Source organism: Typopeltis vanoorti, chromosome 24, assembly GCF_054136105.1.
Source record: "Typopeltis vanoorti isolate ZY-2024b chromosome 24, IOZ_Tvanoo_1.0, whole genome shotgun sequence".
In the NCBI taxonomy this organism is placed as follows: domain Eukaryota; kingdom Metazoa; phylum Arthropoda; class Arachnida; order Uropygi; family Thelyphonidae; genus Typopeltis; species Typopeltis vanoorti.
Window position 1 is genome coordinate 2153013 of NC_143572.1, and position 20306 is coordinate 2173318.

General features: G+C 33.4%; 1 protein-coding gene across 2 annotated transcripts in view; it reads right to left on the reverse strand.

The window, feature by feature from the left end:
- kz (putative ATP-dependent RNA helicase kurz) overlaps positions 1-20306 on the reverse strand; it is a 304771-nt gene that overhangs the window by 121101 nt on the left and 163364 nt on the right. For both annotated transcript variants that reach the window (XM_090413301.1, XM_090413300.1), the window contains exons 14-16: positions 16287-16383; positions 5341-5406; positions 2741-2819 (exon numbers count right to left, since the gene is read on the reverse strand). In XM_090413301.1, coding sequence (XP_090269427.1) covers positions 2741-2819; positions 5341-5406; positions 16287-16383 — 242 coding nt within the window. The remainder of the gene's footprint in view (positions 1-2740; positions 2820-5340; positions 5407-16286; positions 16384-20306) is intronic.

A 20306-nucleotide genomic window follows, 5' to 3' on the forward strand; every position in this document is an offset into this window, starting at 1 on the left:
ATGTACTGAAATTGAACTGCTTCAGAAACAACATGATAATTTCAATCTGTATAAGAAAATCAACGAAATTTCCGGAAAACTGAGGAAAAAGCAAATAGTGTCTCTAAGAGACGAAAATGGAAAAATAGTTCTAGAAGAAGAGAATAAAGCACAGATTTGGATAAAATATGTAACAGAACTTTTCAATGATACTAGACAGAAGCCTATAAATATAAAAGATAACATTCAAGGACCAGCAATCATGAAATGCGAAATAGAGAATGCTATACAAACAAGTAAAACAGGAAAAGCCAGTGGACCAGATGGTGTGCAAACAGAATTTTTAAAATTAATCGAACCAGATAACATCAAACTTCTTGAAAAACTATTTAATAAAATATATGAAAGTGATGAATTTCCATCAGATTGGCTCAAATCTACATTTATCACTATCCCAAAGAAACCCAAAGCGAATTCCTGTGGTGACTTCAGACTTATTAGTCTAATGAGCCAAACATTAAAAATATTTTTGAAAGTAATTCAGAATCGCATTTATAGAAAAAGTGAAGAAACTCTAAGTGAAACACAATTCGGCTTTCGGAATGGTTTTGGTACTAGAGAGGCCCTTTTCTGTACCCAAATATTGATACAAAAATGCATAGAAAAACAGAAATCTGTCTTTATGTGTTTCATAGATTTTGAAAAAGCATTCGACAAAGTCAGACACACCAACTTAATAGAAATCCTTTAACAAATAAGGCTAGACGAACAAGACATAAGACTAATAACAAATCTGTATTGGAATCAGTCAGCTACCGTTCAATTAGACAACATTACCACCAGTGATATTAACATCAAAAGAGGAGTGAGACAAGGATGTGTGCTCTCACCAGTCCTGTTCAACATATATGCAGATGTAATCTTTAAAAAAGCATTGGAAGAATGTCCAGAGGGAATCGCAATAAATGGAAAGATTGTTAACAACCTACGATATGCAGATGACACCGTGCTAATTGCAGATAACATTATGGATCTCCAAAAACTCGTTGACAGAGTATACATAGAAAGCCAAAGAATGGGAATAAATATAAACATCAACAAGACAAAATACATGATCATCAGCAAACATCCAGCCTCATCAATGAAACTGACACTCAATGGGAAAAATATTGATCAAGTGTCAAGATATAAATATCTTGGTTGCTGGCTTAATGAACGGTGGGATCCAGAAATAGATATAAAAACAAGGATTGAAGTTGCACGGCAGTCCTTCATGAAAATGAGAACACTATTCTGCAATAAAGACCTAAACATGGAAGTCAGATGCCGAATGCTGAAATGTTACATGTGGTCTATTCTGCTCTATGGAGTTGAAACATGGACATTGAAGGCGACAACCATCAAGAAAATCGAAGCCTTTGAGATGTGGCTATACAGAAGAATGCTAAAGATATCATGGACAGAAAAAATTACCAATGAAGATGTCTTAAAATCCATTAGCAAAGCTAAACATCTTGTACAAATAATCAAGAAATGAAAAACATCATATCTTGGACACATCATGAGAAACAGCAAATACCAACTTCTACAAACTATTTTGGTAGGAAGAATTGATGGCAAAGGAACTAGAGGAAGAAAAAGAATATCATGGTTTGACAACATCAAGACGTGGACAGGAAAGAGCAGTGCACAACTGCTCAGATTAGCACAAGAGCGCAGTTTGTTTGCCAAGATGGTCGCTGACCTTCGATAGAAGATAGCACAATAAGAAGAAGAGCCATTACTGAAAGAGAAATTATCCTCCCGAACTAGTGTTTAATGTTGATGAAACAGGACTTTTCTGAAAGAGAATGCCAAAGTGTACATTTATATCATGCGAACAAAAGCGAGCACCAAAGCTGCCAAAGATCGTTTAACCCTTCTTTTGGGTAATAAAGCCAATGGTGATTTCAAATTGAAACCATTGCGTGTGTATCATTCCAAAACACCAAGAGCCATGAAAAAAAAGTTAATATAAAAATAATTTAAAATTAAAGTAAAACTTGTTTATTCTAGGTCCTGTGTTCTCCTATCCCTATTTACTATGTGTTAAAATGATCCCGTTTAAATGCTGTTTCATTCAGAGCTTTGTCTTCTAGGAACACATCCTGAGTGTTAATCGAGATATTACTGTATTATGGAATTACCCCATCATGCCAGTGCAAACCAAGTTCTTTTTATAGTAAATGCTCATGTTCTTGTCCTATCTGTTTATTTTAGCAACATCAGCGTTCACATAAATTCCAAAATCTGTTAATTACATTTTAGGACATATCCAAAATTTAAGTAACTTCCATTGTCTGTATACATTCTGATTCTCAAGTCAGCAGTTTAAGCTATTCCTATGCCACCAAAATGAAATAAACAATAATTTTATTAAATAATGTTTCAGAAAAAAACTAAAAATACAATTGTATGGACTCAGTTATGATTTCTGATGTCATCAGGCTAACTTCAGATGAGCCTACCAAACTAAATTCTGGGATGGTAAGTTTCAAGCAAAAAAAACTAACAAAAAAAATTGATCAGATATATGTGGAAAAATATGCTATTTAATAGTAAATTTCTAGTAATGTCAGCAGAAATTTACCATCAAATAGTATATTTTTAGATATATGTTGATAATTCCATATCAAAACATAAAATAACCACAGATTATTTTGAGCAATTTATATACAGTACACTAAATTTTCTATTACTGCAGTATATCATTATGACCTACATTTCTTAATATCTTGAAACCGTTTTGGTTTTGGCAACTCTTCTAATGCACCAAGGATTAATAATCGGTGCTCGGCAGCCTATAACAAATGTGAATTTGCATTACTTCATTTGAATATCAAATATATCATTCTGAACACTAACGAATTATCTTTTAAATTAATAAAAAAAAACCAGATATTTCAGAATACAGTACATGACTAAGTTCAAGCCTGATTTGTGTGGAACAGTCTTTCCCCTTAATCACCCAACTGGCCATGATGGATGAAATATATCAATCATCTTAAACTTCCCATCCAATTTATTTGAATGAATATTTCAAGTTCAACAGTACACTTTTCCATGTTTTACATGACAAATAAACAAGGGTAGTTAAATCATATTTCTATAATAATGGATTTGATTATGAAGTACAAACTAACAAATAACTTCTCTGAAATATTAATATGTATTTCATAAGCATATATACCATACTTTTCTTAATAACATATTAAATAAATAAATAAATATATATATATATATATATATATATATATATACAGGGTGTTCGGGATAAATTTGACAGTTTCGTAAGGAAAAAGAAAATCTTCTTTGTATCTATTAAATTTAATGAATTGACAAAAAAACATTACAGGCAGAGTTAATTACAATACTATCAACAAGATTTACTCAAAATAACCACCATTAGCATCGATCACAGCTTCAATTCTGCTTCGGAACCTCGAACAAGCTGATGCTACAGTCTCCCTGGGAAGGGCCGCAAAAACTGTTTTAATTTTATCCATTAACTGGGCTTTTGTATTACTGGAAGTGCGATTGGTGTCTTTTTCAACTGCGCCCCATACAAAATAATCCATGGGGTTAAGGTCTGGGGAGTTTGGAGGCCAAACATTTGGACTGGTGAAGTCGTAGAAATTTTCAGACAACCATTTTTGACTTTTCCCAGAGGTGTGGCAAGGGGCCGAATCCTGTTGCCATACATACGGCCTACCATTGGCTACCCTTGTTATCCAGGACTTGACTACAGTTAGCAACTCCACGAACAAAGCCCGAATTCCAATGCCAGGGTTCTTCAACACCTGTTCCTGCAGATTTGCGAGGAATTCTGCTGTACGAACGCAATCAGATCGTCTGCTAGGGATCTTTCTTCTTGCTACATCCTCGTAGTCACCATTGCAAGTCTCTAGTTCATGCCTGATTGTTTTTACTGTATTCAGGGAGCATTGGGCAGCAGTCGTAATATCCTTATTTTGATGGCGGGCACGAATCATCATGATACAAGTTATTCTCTTCCATGATTCAGGTGGGTTCCAGCTATCCATCCTTTCTGACATCTTGTATATGAATGAAGAAGGGTCCAAACTTTTAAATGAAGAGAAGTGTGTGTTAATACATGTAACTTACGGAAAAATATAATTAATTATAAATATGTCAAATTTATCCCGAACACCCTGTATATATATATATATATATATATATATATATATATATATATATATATATATATATATATATATATATATAGAATTTTAACAAAATTTATGTAATTAAAAATATTGCTTTTGAACAAGAACTTCATAAGAAACAAAATGTGAATTAACCAGTCTATTAATCTTTATGCCAAAATCAAACAAAAATCAAATTGACATTTCTTTTTCTCTCTCCCACACACACACACTCAATGTCATAGAGTATTTCATGACTTGAATTATGTCATATGCTATTTCTGATTTCATTGAAGATTTAATTCTTATGTTCTCAACAAGATAGCTGATTTATCATATCATGCTGTGTGTGTATGCACATTATATTATAAATATTCTAGGGAATAGCTTTTCCATTTTGCAGAGAAAAACATGCTATCAGCAGTATCTAAATCATCTTCAATTAAATAGATTACAAAATTCTTATTGCTAAATATCCATGCGGTTAGCCTAGTGGCTATGCACTTCACAACCATATGCCTGGGGAAGGAGTGTACTAGGTTCGATTCCCGTCGACAATGTGAGGAGCTCAAGAATCTTCCTTAGCCATAGCCAAGTTAGCTGGTCTTGGGTGTGAACAGCAGGCCCCCCCCCCCCCCCCCCCAGTTTATCTGGGGTTTTTCATCCTGCAAGCAGGCAAACTGGCCCTCTGAACACACGGATACAGTCATGAATATCACCCTTAGGGGATGCAGCAGAGGAGTGGTGAACCAGTTGCATTAATATGCCAGTAACCCCTCATTAGGAAGGGACTCAACCCGTCCTAGATGGATGAGAAGGATAGGATATTGCCCTTAATAGAATTTGATCTTTTCAGAATGTGGGAGAGAAATTAACCAGTTATGGCACAAAGGTGTCAGTTACAGTACATGATATTCACGTAACTCAGCTCTCAATGCTTATTATAAATAATCAATAAACCAACAGAATTCAGAACTGCAGTCAACTCACACTATAGGAAACTTGTAGGGACTACTGGAATAGTTTATTATAGTGAATTTCTTCTAGTACAATACTGAAAAGATAGAGTTTTGTTAGGAACTTCTCATTAGTTTGTTAAAGTAAACAAACATGTTATAGGTGTTTGCTATAGCAAGAATTGACTGCATCACCTTACCTTCAGTGCTTCTTCTTCAGGTGGGGAAGGAAAGGGAAAGTTGACTACTTTGTCAATGCCTAAAACCTAGAATTAAAAACCACATCACATAAAGATATAATAATTAACTCCTTTAAAGATAGAAGTTATAAAGGAAATGAGATAGTATTAAAGTTTTACATAATCTAATTACTGATAATATTGCACTATTTTTAATTATATTTGCATTATTAGACTACGTTAAATTGTGACAAAGATATTTTTTTTGTTGTTGAGATCAATAATTTAATCAAGAGTCTAAAAGCAGAAAGATAAGGCTAAGCCCTTTTAGAATAATAATTAAAATATTCCGAAACAGACAAAAGAAAAATTACTCTGGTATGCATTTTCTAGTGCCTCCATAATGCAGCTGGAAGAACAACAGGACACTGTGTCTTTGAACTGGAAAAGACCTGAGTTTGATTGTTATCATCAGCAACCAGATGGAAGCTTACAATTTTCACTTTTTCAGAAGAACACTCATAAGACCATTACATCCATGATGATCTCACCACCACCATCCTAGTCAAAAGGCTGAACTATTAAGACCTTATTACGTCGTGTTCATTCTTCATGTTCATTAGATGAACTTTTACAGAAAGAATTACAACATATTAAATCTACCTTTTTTTTTATTTGATAAAAAGATGGATTTATCATTATTATTATTTATAATTTTTATTTTATTTTATTTTTATTATTTGTATTATTATTAAATCCACCTTTTTTATTTGATAAAAAGGTGGATTTAATATGTTGTAATTCTTTTTCTTAAAAGTTCATCTAAAGGACATAAAGAATGAGCACAATGTATTAAGGTCTTAAGTTCCAGCCTTTTGAATAGGATGATGGAGATATCTGCATGGATTCATCAAAAAAGCTTTTAACAGTTATGGTATAAATGCCTCTTCCAATGCAGAAAAAATTACTCACATTCCTATCCCTCGTGTGCAAGCCATTTCTGAATGCATAGAAAATGTTTTAAAGCCACTGAACATCTTTGTTGCCTTTCATCCCATCAGAAAAATCTCCTTTCTTGCTTCTAAAGACAAGCTTTCACCTCTTGTTGGAAGTTTATTTTGCACTTGGTTAGACCATAATAAATTTAGTTTAATCCTTTATCGAAGTGTAAGCAAACAAAGTTTGCGCCTGAAAATATCTTCAGGATTGAGGTAAGGTGGTGCAACTCATGGCAAAGGTGGATCAAGATCTCATCACTCTTTGTCTCAGTATCTCCCATAATGCAGAGCACATCTCCTTGCAGACATGTGCTTTGCATTATGTCAGCAAGGAGATGTGCTTTGTCATGGGAAATATATAGTTTTGCCATGGGATCCATTAATAACAAGGCACTGGAAGATCCTATCTCTTAAGTTTGTCCATAGCAAAAACAGGGAAACCTCATTCTATCAGGGAAAATTTGCTACTTCCAGCTATAAAAGATGTAGTAAAAACTATGTTTGGCAACAAGTTACTAAAAGATGTTGATCTGATTCCTCTTTCAAATGACACTGTCGCTCGCAGAATTAATGATATGGCAGGTGACATAGAATCTCAGTTAATCGAAAGAATTAAGAAGAGCTCTTATTATGCGTTTCAAGTAGACGAGACTACTGATGTTACAAATGATGCGCAGTTAATATACTACGTAAGATATGCGCATTATAACAACATTCATGATATTCTGTTTTGTAGAACTTTCCCATCCCGAACAACTGGAAAAGAAATATTTCACACTCTCAATAATTACATAATACACCAAGGGATCCAGTGGGGAAAATGTATAGCCTTCTGTTCGGATGGAGCTCACACCCTTACAGGCAGGCATAGTGGGGTTGTTTCTATGGTCAAGGAAGTAGCTCCGGATATGAATTGGGTATATTATAAAAGGAATGCCACCAGAATTTAAAACTGTGATATACAACTGTAAAGCTAGTTAATTTTATTAAAGCTCGATCGTTGAATAACAGGTTATTTTCAGTACTCTGCGATGAAATGGGAAGTGATTATTTACAACTGTTGCTTCATTCTGAAATTCACTGGCTTTCCAGGGGAAAAGTACTAACAAGGTTATTTTAATTAAGGCACGAAGTTTTATTACTTGTAAATGAACGTAATTCTGATTTTGCATCACTCCTTGTTGACAAAGCATTGTTATTAACACTATCCTCTCTTTCAGACATTTTTTTCGAAATTAAATGAACTAAATCTCTCCCTTCAGGGAAATTCTTTAACTGTTCTTGATGCCTACGACAAAATAAAGGCATTCGAGAAAAAACTGGTTTTATGGATTAATTATGTAAAAGACAGACGGTTTGCAATTTTCCAACATTGGAATCATTTTAGTGGAAAATTATATTTTTGTTGACTCTGAGTTTCTGTAAAAAAGTTTGTGACCACCTCAAAAATCTGAAACGGAATTTTGAAACATATTTTCCAAATAACTTTTATAAGAAATTTCTGTGGGTTCACGATCTTTTTCAGGCTTACAGTCACGAGAAAGAAAAAAGAACAGTTAATTGAGTTTTCAAATGACAGTGGAGTTAAAATGCAATTCTGTGATCTTGGTTTGGCTCGATTCTGGATCTCGCCTTCAGTGAGAAATGAATTTCTTGAATTATCTGAAGAAGTGTTGAAAACTGTCATGCAGTTTTCTACAATCTATCTTTGTGAGAAAGGATTTTCATCGATCCATCAAATAAAAACAAAATACAGAAATCGTCTTAGAGCGTGTGCCGATCTTCGACTGACATTGACCAATATTGAGCCAGATATCCAGCAACTCTGCAAGGGCCGAGAAGCTCAACCATCTCATTAAAAGTAAGTAGTAACATAATTATATCATATTATTCGTTTAATAAAAATTGAAACTTTGTTCAATGATGATACACTTTTAATTGTTTACTTCCAAATTAATTAATATGTTTCCATATGTATTCAAAACATGCTTTTAGATTTGTTATGTTATAAATGGTACAGTTTTTCCGAAATGTTGGTAATCCAACATTCTAAAATGTTATTTTTCTTGCTTTTCTGTTCACAAAATCATCGATGACATTGTTGAAGTCCATTTCATCACATAGTTGCTGTTTTATAGACAGTATGGCAAGATTTCTTAAATGCCAAAAAGTGATGCCTTGGGCGGATTCCCCCCCCCCCCCCCCACGCCTCTGTAACTTAGTGGTCCGTAGAATTGTTTTAGGCATTTTACTGGCTTAGAAAGGTTGAGAAATGCTGACCTAGGGAATGTAAAAATATCAGTTTATATATACCTTTATTGAAGAAAGGCGATGCAAGAAAGAGAGTGCAAAAATTACAGAACTATGGCACTGATTCCTCATGCAAATAAAGTCTTACTTAAGGATCATTCAGAAAAGACTGGAACCATCCATGAAGAGGGAAATGCCAGATGAACAGGCAGGATTTCGAAAAGGCAGAGGAACAAGAGATCAAATTGCCAATGTGAGATGGATAATAAATAGAGCACAGGAATATCAAAAGAATGTCTACCTTGTTTCCTTAACTATAGCAAGGCATTTGACTCTGTAGATCATGTGAAATTGTGGAATGTGTTAAGAACAATGGGAGCACCAGAGCATTTCATTTTCCTTCTGATGAGTCTTTATTATGAACAAGAAGCTATTGTCCGAACAGATCTTGGAGAAACTGAGTATTTCACAATAGGTAAAGGGGTGCAACAAGGATGTATTTTATCTCCATACCTGTTTAACTTGTACAGCAAATACATTTTAGAATGGCAGGGCTGGAGAAGTCTTCAGTTGGAATTAAAATTGGTGGAAGAAATATTAATAATTTGAGGTATGCAGATGATATCACCTTGCTAGCAGAATGCAAAGAAGATTTGGAGGAACTTATTATGAAAGTTAAAGAGGAAAGTGCTAAATATGATCTTAAACTTAACCTCAAAAAGATAAAAGTTATGGCAACATGTGAACTTAATGATTTTGAAGTAGATGGGGAGAAAATGGAAGCAGTTAACAATTTTGTGCTCCTAGAATCCTGAATTGATCAAGATGGTTATTGTACTGAAGAAGTTAGAAGAAGATTATTACTCGGAAAGAAAGCAATGACAAATTTAAGCAAGATCTTTAAAGATAAAGATATTAGCCTTACAACAAAAATCAGAATCGTGAGAGCAATGGTATTCACTGTGGTACTGTATGGATGTGAAAATTGGACCCCGAGAAATAGTGAAAGAAGGAAGATAGATGCATTTGAATTATGAGTTTGGAGATGTTTACTAAGAATACCATGGACTGCAAAGCAAACCAATAAATAGATAGACAGAATAAAGCCAGATTGCTCCCTCGAAGCCATGATCATCAAGCAAAAATTGTCATACTTCAGACATATTATGCGAGCAAATGACAGTCTGGAGAAGATGATGATGCTTGCTAAAGTCTATGGAAGCAGGAGAAGAGGAAGACCAAGAATTAGATGGGTGGATCAAGTTAAAGAAGCAAATGGAATGCGCTTTGAAATTCTGAAAGATATGGCGTGGAACAGATCTGAATGGAGAATGTATGTTCATAGAATCACCAGGAGTCGAAAACGACTCGATGGAACATAATAACAACTTGTTTGATTAACTGGTCATCTCCAAACATGACCAAACTACTCAATTCGTTTGCTTCTTATAAATGATAGGATGTTGGGTCTTTGAAACACATTTCTTAGTTCCTCATTATGTCTTCACTCATACAGTCCCATATATTTTTAATTGTAAGATGGTCCAAACATTTTTCACAGTACTTTCAAATGTGATACGTTTTCTATTATTTCTCTTTGCTGTTGACCATGTTTCACAGCCATAGTGTAATTCTGGTTGTAGATAGTTTAAAGAGTTTTTCCTTTGGATTTTCTTGATGATATTCTGCACTTCAGGAGTTGCAAAACTGCAAAATATCCATGATTGGCTTTCTCAATTCTCTCCTCTATCTCTTGATGCATATCATTGTAATTGTTAATGTTGACTCCTAGATAGTTAAGGTCATTACACTTGATCAAAGATATAATTATCAACAATCAAGTTGGACTGATCTGGACAGGTCCTTTAAATGCACATTATGAGAGTGTGCTGAAAAGTTGTGATAATCACCATGAAGGAACTGAGGTAGAACCATGTGACTTACACATCATTCTACATGTTTCCTCACCACTAAGTGTTATACACTTGTTACAACACTGCTGCATCATTTGCAATCCTCTAAGGGAAAAAACCTTTCTCTTGTTGCACAAACCAGTCCTCAGCAGCAGATAAGACTTCACATGTGGTAAATTTTGTTCCTTTCAAGTGTTTCTTTAATGGAATAGGATGGGTGAGGCAGATATTGAAAACTCAAGTGGTGTATTGTCAGTTGGGTTTCATAAGCAGTGTGAGTAAGTGCCTTGAATGAATTAGATGTAGTGTGCATTCCATCCTCACAAGAGTCTCCAAGGAAGACAATGTCATCCACATAAGCCAATAGTATACTGTTTCCATTTATTTCATTGTTCATTTAGGTCTCAAATGACTTTTTTAAGGCTAGAGTGAACAGTTAGTGAGAGACAGAGCATCTTCTTGGTGAAGTATAGATTTTATTTCAAAACGTGACAAATGTTCCTGGAGGAAACATTTTACAGAGGGTGTGATGATTACAAAGTTTTATCATACTGACTGTACATACAGTCAGTATGATAACATATTCTGGAGAAAACATATGATCATCAATCAGACAGAATGAGTTAGAATCCAAAATCAGAGAAAATTTTCATCCAGAAGTGAGACAGTATGCTCTATTGTGGGATGGAAACAAGGAGTTATTGTTAAGGTGATGTGAGGTGCTCAGTTTGAGGGAAGATGCTTTGACCCTGTCATTACATTTTAAGCACCTCCATAGCACAATTGGAAAAACAATGAGACATTGCATCTTTTGACTGAAAAAGACCTGAATTTGATTCTCATTGTAATAAAGGAATCTTTATGTGGGCTTTTTCAATTAAAGGTGAGTTAGCCAATCTCAAAAAAAAAAAAAAGGTAGCAGGGTTTTTCTCCTGGAAACTTCGGATTTTCAACCCACATACAGACAAATCAGCCCAAGAGAACACACACAATTTACAAACAAAAACATACTATTGGTAGTAGTGGCAGTATATGGCATTGCATATTGATGGTGGCGGTGGTGGTGTATGTAGCTGGAGGATTAAGCAGGACAGATGATGGTAAGTAGTTGTGTATAGTAGAAGTAGTGCACCCTCCCATGATGAGTCCTAAAACTCCTTGGAGGTGTCAACTGAGAAATATCATTAATGCTTTTCTTAACAACCAGAAAAGCAAACTGCCTCTTTAAATAAGAAATAAAGAAATTCTAATGAAAAGACAAAATGGCATCTGAGGAATGACAGATTGTAGTTAAACAAATGCTATCCTTATAATCAATCTCTTTAATGCAATTTCTGTATTTATGTAATTCACTCAAAGAATAGCATGCTATTTAAGACATATTTATGATAGTAGCTGTACGTGTTTATCATTCAGAGAGGTTACTGAAAAACAGTCATCAACTGTCATGAATAAAGCACTTAATTTGCTTTATATTAAGTTCACTTAACAAAGACATAGGAAAAAATTGCCATTAAGTGTACATAAATATCACAATAAATAAATAAATGTAAAAATTTATGAAACTGTTCATCATGATTATCTATTTATATACATTTGTTTTTTCAATTTTAATAAAAGAGTCGATAAATATGGAAATAGTTAAATTAGCAAGATAAGTATTATAATATGGTGAGAAACTAGCTTACAAAATGCATCAAATCAAAATCAAGCATGCAAAATGGTTTTCATACTAATTTTAACAGAGTGATCTGAAAGTTCAGCTTGAAATGGAGTTGCAAACTGTACCAAATGTTTACAACCTATAGCAGGTGGGAGTCTCATAAAAAATAAATAAATAAATAAATAAAAAACGACAACTAAAATCTTCTGTCCAGACAGACTCAAAATAATTTGTGTATATACAAAATAAATCTAATAGGTGTTTTATACATTTTATAAAACAGCCAATAACTGGAGCATGTTTTTTTTTTTTTGGGGGGGGGGGGGGGGAACAACTACGCTAGTTTCAATTCACTCCAGTATCACAGCCCAGTATTTTTTTTTTATGATTTTATACATATTCCAAGCAAATGGCTTCATGAGAGTCACACTATTATGTTTCTTTGTGTAATTCATTTCACTCTGAAGGTGTTTGCTTCACATAACCAGGTGAAATCAATGAAATATCAGTATAATAAAATATTACTAAGAAACATTTTTTTATATTAATATAACATGTATAGGACTTATACATATTAAATCTAGTTAAACATATGATCCAGGAATAGAAGTCACTAATAAGAGAGTTATAAAGAATAAAGACCAAACACATTAGTGGTTAATTCTTTAATACTGCTAATTTTTGTAACGTAATGAAATGTAACAATGAAAATAGGCAGAATCATTGAAAATGTCAACTGTGCTGTGAATGGAGAACCTGTGGAACAAGTAAAACATTTCAGCTACTTAGGCACAATTTTTACTGAAGATGGTAAATTAAATATAGAAATAGACAACAGAATCAGCAAAGCTGGTATGGTGGGAAGTCAATTGAATAAATTCATATGGAATAAGAAAGAAATTAGCTGGAACACTAAATTAGCTGTATACAAGACAGTGTTCAAACCAGTTTTAACTTATGGATCTGAGAGCTGGGTCAGAAGTAAAACACTTGACCAAAGACTAGAGACCGCAGATATGAGAGTCCTGAGAAAGATTAGAGGCATGAACAGATGGCATCAATGACAATATCATATTAAAAATGAGGATATTAGGAAAGAACTTGACATTGTCAGCATCCAGGAATGCGTTAGCAGAGCTAATCTCAGGTGGTATGGTCACTTAAATAGAATGGGAGAGGAAAGATTAGCAAAACAAGTGTTCTCTGCCAGGTTGGCAGGAAAACGACCCAGAGGAAGACCAAGATATAGGTGGATTGATACGGTACAAAGTGCCTTAGACGATAGAAATATAAGATCTGATAATGTTGGAGTCTTGACAAGTAACAGAGTGATTTGGAGGAAAATTGTAGATAGGAAGTTAGTAACGATGTAATTTTTTCATGTAGTACTGTCATATCCTGTACACCCCTTGAGGGTACATGGCAGGAATTTGATGATGATGATGAATGAAATGTAAGGAATTTTGAAAAGTAATAAATGTAGCATTTAACTTCTGTAGATTGTGGTCCTAAAGAAGTTAAAAGAAAATAGAATGCAAACTATCAGATGAACAAGCAGATTTCCGGAAGTCCAGAAATACAATCGACCATAATTTTACAATACATATACTTGGTGAAAAGTACATAGAACATAACAAAATAATCTGTCACAACTTTTTAGACCTTCAAAAACCTTTTGACTCAATGTGGCACGAGGCATTATGGAAAATTTTAGAACATTATGGTATTGACAACAAAATCATCAGGATTATTAAATCTCTTTATTCCTCATCTGATATGAGAACTGAAATTAAAAATTACAGCAGTGAACCATTCTGGGTAGAATGGGGGGTAAGACAGGGATGCATCTTTTGCCCTCTTCTTTTTAAATGTTTTCTGGAATGTGTCATAGATGAAGCTCTTCATGAATATGACAATAGAATAGTAGTTGGTGGATTAAGAATAAATAACTTACGTTTTGCAGACAATATCGATCTTCTGGCAGAAGGTGAAAAAGAATTACAAGAGATAACTAGCCACGTTTTTGGAACATTAAAAAAATATGGATTATACATAAACCTACAAAAAACAAAAACAATGTTAACCTCAAAATCGGACATTGAATTCTTAAAGATACAAATTGGCAATAAACAAATTGAGAATGTAAACAAGTTCACTTATCTAGGAAGCACGTTGAGTCAAGATGGCCGCTCAAAAATCAACATTAACCAACTACAGAACCATTAAATACCAATGGTTCTGTAGGACCATGGTTGCTAAGGCAACCATGGCCCTACAGAAGTTAAAACCATTGTGGGGAGATAACAGAATAGCAATCACAACCAGACTAAGACTAATTAACACCTTGATGAATTCTATCCTCTTGTATGGTTGTGAGGCCTGGACTTTACTGAACGAAGATGAGAGAAGACTTCTGTCTTTTGAAGTGAAAACTTACAGAAGACTTTTGAGAATTCCCTATACTGCTCACGAAACCAATGAAAATGTCCCAAAACTGATTGATTCAATAGATGGGAGAAAAAGAGAAAATATTCTAATAGTCATCAGAAGAAGACAGATGAAATGGTTTGGACATGTGGAGAGGACTAATGGCATTCCAAAGTAAGCACTAGGGTTAGGGGCCGACCTCAATTAAAATGGACTGATAACATCAAAAAATGGACAAATTCCTCCCTTTCTCAACTGATATCAAGAACAAAAGACCGAGATGATTGGAGGAGGCTAACAAAGAATATCACCTACCAGCCACGAGTGCCCCAACGGTCCATTTAGGACTATGCGAGAGAAAGAAAGAATGAAATGCATCAAGGATGAACAAAAGCAAAGTATTCCTACCATAAAAAAATCTGAAACTACACACCGTACTTGACTCACAGCTCACTGGGTTAAGTGCAACAAAATAACCTCTGTATATCATTGCTAAAATATAAACAGCTTATTTTGTTCAAGTGTTGTTAAGCACTATTACATCAGCCTAATCTGAAATAGATATCAGTAACTGTTTTTTAATAATTAGAAAAAAAATAAAACTGATGCTTATTATTGTGTAAAATTAGCTAAACAAAAGTCATGTGGAGAATTTGGTATGAATATAGAAGATATATATTACAAAGGTGGCAAAGATTATTGATGCCATTAAAAAAGTTTGAACATGGAGGAAAGTGTATATAAAAGGAATCAAAGTTGATGAAAGTCATGTAAAACCTGAAGGCAAAGATATTCTACATGTCCGGAGTAATTATTTTATAGGACTGATAAATTAAACAAGCAGTGAAATGAGTGTGGTAGAAAATATTCAACAGGAATATATATCAATACATGAAGTACAAAAAAAAACTATCTTAAGCCTGAAATACAAAAAAAAAAAAAAAAAAAAAAAAAAAAAAAAAAAAAAAAACTATCTGAAGGCTGCATATTTGAACAATCTGCAAATATGCAAGTATAAAAGTTTTGCAGCTACGCTGAATAATTCAGAAGGTCTGGTCAGAAAGTCAAATTCCAGATGATTAGAGAAGCACTCTCTTAGTTCTCCTCTATAAAAATAAGAAAGAAAAGTGAATCTAAGAATTACAGAATTTCTCTCTTAAGTGTTTTTCAGATAAGATTTATGCAAGCACACTAGAGAAGAGGCTAAGAAAAATTGTACAAGGGAAACTTGATGAAAAGCAAGCTGGGTTCAGGCTAAATAGAGGTTGTTAAGATCAGATTTTCAGATTTCAACAAATAGTTGAGAAATCGTGAGACTATAACGAGGATCTGTACAGTTGTAGATTTAAAAAAGACACAAAAAAAAGGTGCCCAGAAGAAAATTTTCAAATGCTACAATTAAATGAGTAATGGAACATTATACAGAACAATATATAATCTATATTTAAGTTATATGTCAGCAGTTAGAACTGAAGATGGTATGAGGTAAAATCAGGTGCAAGACAAGGGTGCACATTCTCCACTCTTATTCGTCATCTACATGAATCACATTATGAAAGAATGACATTAAACCTGATATCAGAATTGGAAATACTGCCATATACTATACACCTCTTGAGGAGGAATATCAGTCAAAGTAATTTTTCTTTTTATGACCAGTATTTTAAGAAGGTACCTACATAAAATGCTTTACTCTAAATAGAAAACAAAAATTACCTTCATTTGTAAAATCAGGTCATCCAATGGTCGCTGTGTGATTTCTGGGGCAGAATACTTTGAAAATTCATTGTTGAATATTGCAGAGGAGTATAGCCTGTAAAATTTTATATATAAAAATAACTTCTGGGAGAATGAAATTTACAATTACATTTTAGTCTACTTACAAATTACTGATGCACTCATGGTACAAGAATGCTCTCTTCAGTCTTATTTGATAATTAATTCTTTAAATTCTTACTGAAGTTACATAACTTCTTATTAATTTCTGAGAAAATTACATTTAGAATGCAATTACCTAAGTTTAAACTTTACAAAATCTTTACATAAAACTACACTCTATATATAATTTAAATTTTTATTTATATGGCAAGTCTCTTATTAAAATGCTGAATTCACTTACCAAAAAACATCATAAGAGGGTTAAAAAAAAAAAAAAGATACAAACAAAACATGGAAATGAAAGTTGAAAGTAAACAATCACTAATAAAATCACTACTTGCAAGAGGTTACACTAAATACACTCAGATTTGATTTCGTGCAGTAGATGCACTGAATACAAAAGAAACATCTGTATGGCTATTGCCAATGAAGTGCAGAAAATTTTTTCTGTGAAGAGAATGGATAATCATAAAAATAAATAAATGAAATAAATAACAATTAATAAATAAAAAAAGACAAAATAAAAGGAAAAACATTAATACTGTTTAATAATGCACTAAAAATAAAATCAGCTGAAACTAAAAGAGGCAGTGCACAGTCACTGGAAAAAATCTCTAAAAACAAGCATTGAAAACAGGTATAAAGAAAAAAATAATAATAAAAATAAAGAGAATGGACTGTTCTCTTTATTTCTCATTCACCATAAAACAAATCACAATGTAAATGTTCTGTTTTCATTCTTTAATCTAATAAATTTTTTTTCAGGTCTATCTCTTTCCTTCTGGTTCATAATTTAATATTTATTTAGAATTTGCTTTCAGTTTACATGTTCTGCCCAAATCTGTTATTATTTATTATAATTTATCTTTTCTTCTACTAATTTTACTTGTTTTAAAATATTCTTCTTTCAAATAGTGTATATTTTTGAGCTCTCATAAATTTTATTTCATTTCATTTGATATTCATTTCGTATTCATATTCATGCAGTGTTCATTCATATCACGCATATCATACAGTATTCATAATCATAAGTAGAAGTTGGAAAGAAATTAAAAAGTTCGGAGAAGACAGGAAGAGAATTAAAAGAATTATGGAAAAAAAACAAAATGTACAGTCATAGAAGCAGCAAAGAAGACTCTAAAAATAATTCAGTTAAATATCTGCAAGAAAGATGCTAAAAGTGATCCAACAAAGGTTGGAGCCATATGTGAATAGAAAAATGACACAAGAACAAGCAAGCTTTGGGATAGGTACAGGAACATTGAGATGGATTATGGAAAGAACAGGAGAATTTCAGAAGGAAGTATTCATCTATTTTATTGATTATTAATTGAGTTTTTTGATTGTGTGGATCACAACAGACTGTGGATTGTGATGAGATCAATAGGAATATCTGAACATCTAATTCTCTTGATAAGAGAGCTGTATGACAACCAAGAAGGTTCAGTAAAAACAGTCTTTGGAGAAACAGAGAGTGTTTAAGTGGAAAAGGATTACAGCAACATTCTATGCTGTCACCTTTTTAATATTTATAGTGAATATATTATGAGAATGGCTGATTTAGACAAAGATCCAGCTGGAATTAAGGTTGGTGGCAGAAAAATAAGATATGCAGATGATCCAACCTTTATAGCAGAAACTAAGGAAGATTTGGAGCAGCTGATTCTATTGGTTAAGACAAAATAACAAAGATGGGCTTAATTTAAACATAGGCAAAACAAAAGTGATAGCGTCTAGCAATTTTAATGAATTTATAATAGAGGGAGATAAAATAGAAATGGTTGAAAGTTATGATTTGCTAGGGTCCAGAATCAGAAACGATGGCAAATATGAAGATGAAATTAAATGAAGGATAGTAATGGGATAAAAAGTGATGTTAAACTTGATAAATATGATGAAAGATAGAGATGTAAGGCAACAAAAGTTACAACTGTCAAAGTAATGGTATTTCCAGTAGTGTATAGATGTGAAAGTTGGGTTATTAAGAAGAAAGACAGAAAGCAAACTATTCATTTGAATTATGGGTGTGAAACTATTAAAAATCCCATGCAAGAATGACCAATAAAAAGGTTTTAGAGAATATATACAGAATGATCCTTGAAGATGACGATTGCTAAACAGATGTTGATGTACTTTGGTTATATTATGCGAGCTAATGAATCATTAGAGAAGGCAGTTATGTTGGGGAAGATCAAGGGAGAAGAAGAGGAAGACCACAAAAGAGTTGGATGGACAACATAAAAGAACTTACTGACTTGAACTTATAATTACTGAAAGAAAGGACAAGAGGCCAAGTGGGATGGAGAGCCTTTGTTCGCAGGATCACCAACAGTCGAAAAAGACTGGATGACTCATAAAGACAACATTCATATCCCCACATTTTACTTTCATACAAAAAACAGGTACTGTTAAGATACACTATATTTTTAAATGTGTCTCTTTGTAAAGTGAATTAGAATAACAAGTTCTATTCATTAAATCAATAACATTAGATATTCTTGTAAAAGAGCAAGTGGAGCTTAGGCTAAATAGAAAATTATCAGGATCACTCAATTATTTAGACTTACGTACTGGTTTCAACTCATTACGGGGTTTATTGTAATAAACAGAGCACATAAATAATTAAACATGTGATTAAATGTGTTGTTTAATTGTACAATATTAAATTGCAAAAATGAATCTGTTATTCATCATCATCATCAAATTCATGATATATAACCTCAAGGAGTGTATACAGGATATGATAGTATTAAATGAAAAATTGCATCATTAGTAACTTCCTATCTACAATTTTCCTTCAAATCAGTCTGTTACCTGTCATGACTCCAACATTATCAGATTTCATATTTGTATCTTCTAAGGCACTTTATACTGTATCAATCCACCCATATCTTGGTCTTCCTCTGGGTCTTTTTCCTGCGAACCTGGCAGAGAACACTTCTTCTTATTATTATTGTGCTATCTTCTATCGAAGGTCAGCGACCATCTTGGCAAACAAACTGCGCTCTTGTGCTAATCTGAGCAGTTGTGCACTGCTCTTTCCTGTCCACGTCTTGATGTTGTCAAACCATGATATTCTTTTTCTTCCTCTAGTTCCTTTGCCATCAATTCTTCCTACCAAAATAGTTTGTAGAAGTTGGTATTTGCTGTTTCTCATGATGTGTCCAAGATATGATGTTTTTCATTTCTTGATTATTTGTACAAGATGTTTAGCTTTGCTAATGGATTTTAAGACATCTTCATTGGTAATTTTTTCTGTCCATGATATCTTTAGCATTCTTCTGTATAGCCACATCTCAAAGGCTTCGATTTTCTTGATGGTTGTCGCCTTCAATGTCCATGTTTCAACTCCATAGAGCAGAATAGACCACACGTAACATTTCAGCATTCGGCATCTGACTTCCATGTTTAGGTCTTTATTGCAGAATAGTGTTCTCATTTTCATGAAGGACTGCCGTGCAACTTCAATCCTTGTTTTTATATCTATTTCTGGATCCCACCGTTCATTAAGCCAGCAACCAAGATATTTATATCTTGACACTTGATCAATATTTTTCCCATTGAGTGTCAGTTTCATTGATGAGGCTGGATGTTTGCTGATGATCATGTATTTTGTCTTGTTGATGTTTATATTTATTCCCATTCTTTGGCTTTCTATGTATACTCTGTCAACGAGTTTTTGGAGATCCATAATGTTATCTGCAATTAGCACGGTGTCATCTGCATATCGTAGGTTGTTAACAATCTTTCCATTTATTGCGATTCCCTCTGGACATTCTTCCAATGCTTTTTTAAAGATTACATCTGCATATATGTTGAACAGGACTGGTGAGAGCACACATCCTTGTCTCACTCCTC